Source organism: Meleagris gallopavo, chromosome 1 (genome assembly GCF_905368555.1).
Source record: "Meleagris gallopavo chromosome 1, MGAL_WU_HG_1.1, whole genome shotgun sequence".
NCBI classification, from domain to species: domain Eukaryota; kingdom Metazoa; phylum Chordata; class Aves; order Galliformes; family Phasianidae; genus Meleagris; species Meleagris gallopavo.
The window spans coordinates 193,463,776-193,471,842 of NC_139404.1; the positions used below are offsets into that span (position 1 = coordinate 193,463,776).

Sequence of the window (8,067 nt, forward strand, 5' to 3'; positions counted from 1 at the left end):
CATCATCCATCAGCGCTCCTCGTTGACTGCTGAGGTCCCAGAAGACTGGGGGCTTGCCAGTGTGACTCGCATCTATAAGAAGGGTTGTAAGGAGGATCCGGAGAACTACAGGCCTGTTAGCCTGACCTCGGTGCCAGGGAAGGTTATGGAGCACATTGTCTTGAGGGAGATCTCGCGGCGTGTGAGGGACTACCGAGGGATCAGGCCCAGCCAGCATGGGTTCACGAAGGGCAGGTCCTGCTTGACCAACCTGATCTCCTTCTACGATCTGGTGACCCGTCTGGTAGACAAAGGACAGGCTGCAGTTGTAGTCTACCTAGGCTTAGCAAAAGCCTTTGAAACTGTCTCCCACAGCATTCTCCTGCAGAAGATGGCAGCCCGTGGCTTGGATGGGTACACTCTTGGCTGGATAAGGAACTGGCTGGAAGGCTGGACGCAGAGAGTGGAAGTGAATGGAGCTAAATCCAGCTGGCAACCTGTCACGACTGGTGTTCCCCAGGGGTCGGGTCTGGGGCCTGTCCTCTTCAATATCTTTATTGATGACCTAGATGAGAGCACTGAGTGCACCGTCAATAAGTTTGCAGATGACACCAAGTTGGCTGGAAGTGTGGATCTGCCTGGGGGCAGTGAGGCCCTACAGAGGGATCTGGACTGGCTGAGGCGAATGGGATGAGGTTCAACAAGGCCAAGTGCCGGGTCCTGCACTTTGGCCACAACAACCCAGAGCGGCGTTACAGGCTTGGGGCTGAGTGGCTGGATGAGTGTGAAGAGGAAGGGACCTGGGGTGCTGGTTGATGCTCGGCTGAAGACGAGCCAGCAGTGTGCCCGGGTGGCCAAGAGGGCCAACGGCATCCAGGCCTGCATCAGAAATGGTGCGGCCAGCAGAGCAGGGAGGTGATCATCCCCTGTACTCAGCTCTGGTGAGGCCGCGCCTCGAGTGCTGCGTTCAGTTTTGGGCCCCTCACTGCAAGAAAGACGTTGAGGCCCTGGAGCGGGTTCAAAGAAGGACGAAGCTGGTGAGGGGTCTGCAGCACAGGCCTTATGGGGAGCGGCTGAGGGAGCTGGGATTGTTCAGTGTGCAGAAGAGGAGCTCGGGGGAGACCTTATGATCTCCATAACTACCTGAAGGGAAGTCGTAGCGAGCTGGGGGTCGGCCTCATCTCTTGTGTAGCAGTGATAGAACAAAGGGAATGGCTTCAAGCTGCGCCAGGGAAGATTTAGGCTGGATGTCAGGAAATCCTACTTTTCTGAAAGAATGGTCAGGCACTGCAATGGGCTGCACAGGGAGGTGGTGGAGTCACCGAGCCTGGAGGTGTTCAAGAAACGTTTGGATTTTGAGTTAAGGGACATGGTTTAGTGAGTACTATTGGTGATGGGTGGATGGTTGGACTGGGTGATCTTGAAGGACTTTTCCAACCTTGCTGATTCTGTGATTCTGTAAACTCGCAGCAGATCTGGTCCCCACACGCTCCCAGGTCCCACCAGGACCGGAACGCAGCACTGCAACACACACGGCACCGACGTGCTGACGCTCGAGGTTTAATGAGAGAAAGAAGAGGAGGACACAAGCTGCGGCCATGAGGCACAGCCTGGCTCAGACACGCGCTGAGCAGCACAGTTCTGCACGCCGCCGGCCCTTGGGCGCACGTCTCAACCCATCCCCACACTTGGTTTCTGCTGCTGCCCTGCCCCTGCACACCCCCACAGCTTCACAGAGCTCTAAGCTGCTCAAGCTTCCCATCTCCCCACCCCCCACCCCATCACCCCTCCTCTCCACCTCCCCACCTCCCCATGCCCCCGCCTCCCTACAAACAGAGATGTTCCCTTCACCTCCATGCTCCCCGTTCCCTTACAGAGCTGCTGGGATGGGGTCACCCTCTCTGTGCCCTGATCCCCCTTGGACACGTCTGGGGCAGGGCAGGGGGGGCAAAGGCAACCCACGGCTGAGCTCCAACCCCACCTCCAGGTGGCCCCGACCCCACTGCCCACAGGGACGCTTTAGAAGCTCACAGTTGTGTTTACTCTCCTTCCCCTTAGAGCGGAGATGGATTTGGGTTCTGCCATTGACAATGGAGAAGTTGGTGATCTCAAAGACTTCAAAGGGTGGGATGAGGACTTCATCCTCATACTCAAAGAAGGACAGCTGCTTGATGGGGACACCATGGCAGGTCTTCATCTCAAAGAAGGTGTCCCGGCCAAACTGATTTGCAACCTCCTTGTTTAGGGAGGTGGAGGTGAACTGGCCGAAGCGCACAGCTCTGCCTTTTTCGGCTGTGAAGCGGATGCCCCCAACACCGCGGTAGACGTTGTAACATTCATTGGGATCGGATTTTCGCAGAGCCTGCAGCGCCTGGGTCAGGAGGAAGTGCAGCGTCTTGAAGTGGTACGACTGCAGGTAGTGCTGGTGGGAGAGTCCGCCCTGACGCGTGGCTGCGTTGAACTTCTCACACATCCCACTTGCAGCACTGTACGCCAGCACGGCGATGGCCTCCTCCTGTCTCAGCTTCGGGCAGTCATTGGGACGGCGGCAGCGCTTCTGCCATTCTGCAGATGCATTCCTCCAGGTGACTGCATAGTCCTTGTTCTTTATGATCTCCGTACGGTTCACCTCCTGCAGGTCAGCCTTCATCTTGTCCTCACAGCCCACGTATTGGTCATCAAAAGAGTGTGGGGCCATGTCCATCGGCACCGTGATGGGGTCGAGGTCTCCTTCACGCAGGGCGCTGCTGGAGCCCGACGTGCTGAGCAAGGTGCCGGCCAGCAGCACCCAGCACAGGGCGAGGAGCTCCATGAGTGCGAGCTGGCTGCGGGGAGCGGCCGCAGGGGCTGCAGAGAGAAGCGGAGCAGATGCATCGGGGTGACCTCAGGACCCACCCGGACCCACCCTGACACCGCAGGGAAGCACCCCCAGCCCGCGTCCCCATCCAGGGCCACCGGGCTCTTCCCCACCCTGCTGCCCCCGGCCTCCGGCCCACGGCTGGCGTTCCCTGCTGCAGAGAAGAAGGTTCCCCAGCGCAGCCCCAGCAGCCGCTGTGCTGCGGCGTCTGTGCCGGGAGCAGCCCTGGAGCTGCAGCACGCTCTTACCTTGGCTCTGCTTCAGGCAGGACCCACGGCGTGATGCTGCTGCACTGCAGGACACCCGGAGCTGGGTCCGACTTTATAGAGGAGCCCCAGCCTGCGTGCCCTGCCTAACTCATCTGCAAGCACCCCAAAACTGCCCGGTTGTGGCCAAGTGGTTGCAACGACTTCCCCCAGGAAATGTCCATGTTTAGCCATCCCCCTGGCCTTGGTGCACATGTGGTTCCCAGTGCCACGGGCGCTGAGATGAGCAGCTCTGGCTCTGCAGCCCTCGGTGCAGAGGGGCTCCCAGCAGCTGGTGCTGCACCCCGTGAGCTGGGCTGGGTGGGATGGAGCTGATGGACTTCCTAGCAGCTGGTCGGGTGCCGTGTGCTGTGTTTGGGATGAGTCCTTCCCACAAGGTAAGGACTGTTGTGCTTGCGGGGAGTCTGGGCTGCACCAGGAGCTGCAGGGCACAGAGCCAGGCCAGCTGCTCCAAAGGCCAGAGGGATGTCCTGGAGCACAGGGCACTGTGCTGAGCTGTGAGGTGGGGAGTTGGCCCTGGGGGTGCTGCTGCTGCAAGGGACGGGCAGCAGTCAGAACTACCCAGCAATTGCCTTGGGCATCCTTTTCTGTGTTTTCTTCCTCTCTTCCTCTCTATCTCTCTCATCAAACCGTCCCTCTCTCAACCGACAAGTTCTTACAACCTTATCTGTGTCAGTGCTCCTGGTGGGGCAATGAGCAAACGGCCAGCGGTGCAGAGCTGCTGCAGGGTAAAAGCAGGCACCCAGAGGGACCTGGACAGGCTGGAGAAGTGGGCCCATGAGAACCGATGAGGTTCAACAAGGCCAAGTGCAGGGTGCTGCATCGGGTCGGGGCAATGCCAGGTATTGACACAGCCTGGGGGAAGATCTCCTTGAGAGCAGCCCTGCGCAGAAGGACTTGGGGGTCCTTGGAGGAGCTGGACATGAGCCAGCAGTGTGCGCCTGCAGCCCGGAATGCAGCCAGCTGTGTTCTGGGCTGCATTAAAAAGGGGTGGCAGCAGGGACAGGGAGGTGATCGTCCCCCTCTGCTCGGCTCTTGTGAGGCCCCATCTGCAGCACTGCGTCCAGGCCTGGGGCCCCCAGCACAGGAAGGACGTGGAGCTCTTGGAGCGGGTCCAGAGGAGGGCACTGAGATGCTCAGAGGGCTGGGAGGGGATTGTGCTGGAGATGCCGCGGGGTGCGGGAGGGGGCTGGGGAGCTGTGCACGGAGAGCTGCGGGGATCGAGGCGGCGTGAGGGGCAGAGCCCAGCGGGCGGAGGAGCCGTGCAGAGCGCGGCCGGCACCGGAGGAAGCAGCCTTCTCCGCAATGCATCAAACGCCCAGTTCGTCCTCTCCACAAGCTGTCCGTGCTGTTTGCGGGGAGGGGCCCAGAAGCCCAGGCGGTGCCCACCGAAGGGCCTCCGCTCCGACACCTGCGGCACAGCCGGACCCGTCCTCAGCCGCACGGCGTCGGGGGCCCGCCGAGGGCTCAGCACTGCGCGGCGGGATCGGGGCGGCGCTGCGGTTGAGCTGCCCCACTGCCCGGGGCCGCATTCCGGCCACAGAGTGGAACGCAGCACTGCAACACACACGGCACCGACGTGCTGACGCTCGAGGTTTAATGAGAGAAAGAAGAGGAGGACACAAGCTGCGGCCATGAGGCACAGCCTGGCTCAGACACACGCGCTGAGCAGCACAGTTCTGCACGCCGCCGGCCCTTGGGCGCACGTCTCTACCCATCCCCACACTTGGTTTCTGCTGCTGCCCTGCCCCTGCACACCCCCACAGCTTCACAGAGCTCTAAGCTGCTCAAGCTTCCCATCTCCCCACCCCCCAACCCCATCTCCCCACCTCTCCTCCTCCCCATGTCCCCACCTCCCCACAAACAGAGATGTTTCCTTCACCTCCATGCTCCCCGTTCCCTTACAGAGCTGCTGGGATGGGGTCACCCTCTCTGTGCCCTGATCCCCCTTGGACACGTCTGGGGCAGGGCAGGGGGGGCAAAGGCAACCCACGGCTGAGCCCCAACCCCACCTCCAGGTGGCCCCGACCCCACTGCCCACAGGGACGCTTTAGAAGCTCACAGTTGTGTTTGCTCTCCTTCCCCTTAGAGCGGAGATGGATTTGGGTTCTGCCATTGACAATGGAGAAGTTGGTGACCTCAAAGACTTCAAAGGGTGGGATGAGGACTTCATCCTCAGCGGGGTAGAAGGAGAACTGCTTGATGGGGGCACCATGGCAGGTCTTAATCACAAAGAAGGTGGCCTGGCCAAACTTCACTGCAACCTCCTTCCTTAGGGAGGTGGAGGTGAACTGGCCGAAGCGCACAGCCATCCCTCTTTGGGCTGTGAAGCGGATGCCCCCAACACCGCGATAGACGACGTAGCAGTAGGGCTGGGATACCCGCAGAGCCTGCAGCGCCTGGGTCAGGAGGAAGTGCAGCGTCTTGAAGCGGTACGACTGCAGGTAGTGCTGGTGGGAGAGTCCGCCCTGACGCGTGGCTGCGTTGAAGTTCTCGCACATCCCCCCTGCAGCGCTGTACGCCAGCACGGCGATGGCCTGCTCCTGTCTCAGCATCGGGCATCGAGTGGGACGGTGGCAGCGTTTCTGCCATTCTGCAGCCGCCTCCCCCCATGTGACTGCATAGTCCTTGTTCTTTATGATCTCCGTATGGTGCACCTTCTGTAGCTCTTTCCACATACTGACCTCACAGCCCACGTATTGGTCATCAAAGGAGTGTGGGGCCGTGCCCATTGGCACTGTGATGGGGTTGAGGTCTCCTTCACGCAGGGCGCTGCTGGAGCCCGACGTGCTGAGCAAGGTGCCGGCCAGCAGCACCCAGCACAGGGCGAGGAGCTCCATGAGTGCGAGCTGGCTGCGGGGAGCGGCCGCAGGGGCTGCAGGGAGAAGCGGAGCAGATGCATCGGGGTGACCTCAGGACCCACCCAGACCCACCCTGACACCGCAGGGAAGCACCCCCAGCCCGCGTCCCCATCGAGGGCCACCGGGCTCTTCCCCACCCTGCTGCCCCCGGCCTCCGGCCCACGGCTGGCGTTCCCTGCTGCAGAGAAGAAGGTTCCCCAGCGCAGCCCCAGCAGCCGCTGTGCTGCGGCGTCTGTGCCGGGAGCAGCCCTGGAGCTGCAGCACGCTCTTACCTTGGCTCTGCTTCAGGCAGGACCCACGGCGTGATGCTGCTGCACTGCAGGACACCCGGAGCTGGGTCCGACTTTATAGAGCAGCCCTAGCCTGTGTGCCCTGCCTAAGTCACGTGCAGTCACCCCAAAACTGATCATCTGTGGCCAAGTGTTTTTGTGGCTTCCCCCAGGAAATGTCCATGTTTAGCCATCCCCTGGCCTTGGTGCACATGTGGTTCCCTGTCCCACAGGCATTGAGATGAGCCAAAGGGCCAAAATGCCAAAGGGATGTCCTGGAGCACAGGGCACTGTGCTGAGCTGTGAGGTGGGGAGTTGGCCCTGGGGATGCTGCTGCTGCACGGGGACAGGCAGCAGTCAGGAACTACCGAGCAATTGCCTTGGGCATCGCTTTCTGTTCTTCTGCTCTTCCTTCCTATCTCTCATCAAACTGCCCCTCTCTCAGCAGACAAGCTCTTACAACCCTATCTGTGTCAGTGCTCTGCCCTATCTCCTGGTGGGGCAGCGAGCAAATGGCTGAGTGTTGCAGAGCTGCTGCAGGGTTACAGCACAGCAGTGCTTCTGATCATCATAGAATGGCCTGGTTTCAAAAAGGACCTTAAAGATCACCCAGTTTCAAGCCCCTGCTGTGTGCAGGGTCAACAACCAGCAGACCAGGCTGCCCAAAGCTCTGCACCTGTGGTTGTTTGGCCCAGAGCACAGGAGACAGAGGGGAAGATCGTGGTGGCCCTACAGCTTTTTATGGCATTGCTGAGTTCTGCTCTCTGGTGAGAGGGAGAGGCTCCAATCGAATGGTGTGGAGCTGCATCATGGGAGGCTCAGGTGGGAGCAAGGGAAAGGCTGTGTCCCACTGGGCAGTGGGCACGGCACAGCTCCCAGGGCGGTGGGCGCAGCCCCGAGCTGACAGAGCTCCGGGAGTGCTGGGGCACCTCGTTGCAGCCTGCTGGTTACCAAAGGCAGCTCATGAATAGCAGAGCGACTGATGTTTGGATGGGGCTCTGGGGCAGCTGGAGCTCGTGGGTGGAAACCAGCCCACGGTAGCGGCTGCAGCCGAGTGGGCTTTGAGGTCCCTTGCAACCCATTCTGCTCGGCAGCCCTCCGTGCAGAGGGGCTCCCACGGTGCAGACGTGTCTCATTGTGCTGTGTGTGCTGCTGTGCTTTGGGCTCTGGGGAGAACAGAGCTGGGAACAGCGGGGAGTTCCTGCTGTTGCAGAGCAGCGCTGAGGGGATGAGGGACTTCTCTGCTTCTGTGTCTCTAAATGAGCCAGAGGGCTGCCAAAACATCAGCCCTTGTCCAGGCAAGTCTGCAGAATGGCGGGGAGGGGAAGGGATCTTCAAAGACCTTCCAGTCCAATCGTCTGAGCAGCACAGGGAGATGGAGTCCTTCCACCCCCCAGCTTGTATCGTAGAACATAGAATCACAGAATCATCAGGGTTGGAAAAGAGCTACAAGATCACCCAGTCCAACCATCCACCCATCACCAATAGCTCTCACTAAACCACGTCCCTCAACACAATGTCCAAACGTTCCTAGAACACCTCCAGGCTCAGTGACTCCATCGCTCCCTGGGCAGCCCATTTCAGTGCCCAACCTCTCCTTTGGAGCACTGCTATTTCCTAACGACCAGCCTGAATCTTCCCTGGTGCAGCTTGAAGCCATTCCCTCTAGTCCTATCTCCTGTTACATGTGAGAGCAGGCCGACCCCCAGCTCACTTACAACCTCCCTTTGGGTAGTTACAGAGAGCAGTGAGGTCTCCCCTGAGCCTCCTCTTCTCCAGATTGAACAATCCCAGCTCCTTCAGCCGCTCTTCATAAGACTTGTGCTCCAGACCCC

General features: G+C 60.2%; 2 protein-coding genes across 2 annotated transcripts; both read right to left on the minus strand.

The window, feature by feature from the left end:
• Positions 1-1,801: 1,801 nt before the first annotated feature.
• Positions 1,802-3,139, minus strand: LOC146545859 (NAD(P)(+)--arginine ADP-ribosyltransferase 2-like). The gene has a single exon (XM_085216663.1). It carries the CDS (start codon positions 2,789-2,791, stop codon positions 1,850-1,852), a length of 942 nt encoding a protein of 313 aa, XP_085072789.1. The 5' UTR covers positions 2,792-3,139; the 3' UTR covers positions 1,802-1,849.
• A 1,823-nt stretch (positions 3,140-4,962) lies between these two features.
• LOC100539699 (NAD(P)(+)--arginine ADP-ribosyltransferase 2-like) lies at positions 4,963-6,308 on the minus strand. The gene is made up of 2 exons (XM_085216897.1): positions 6,236-6,308; positions 4,963-5,977 (listed from the first exon to the last, which is right to left on the minus strand). Exon 2 carries the CDS (start codon positions 5,940-5,942, stop codon positions 5,004-5,006), a length of 939 nt encoding a protein of 312 aa, XP_085073023.1. The 5' UTR covers positions 5,943-5,977; positions 6,236-6,308; the 3' UTR covers positions 4,963-5,003.
• Between the last annotated feature and the right edge of the window lie 1,759 nt (positions 6,309-8,067).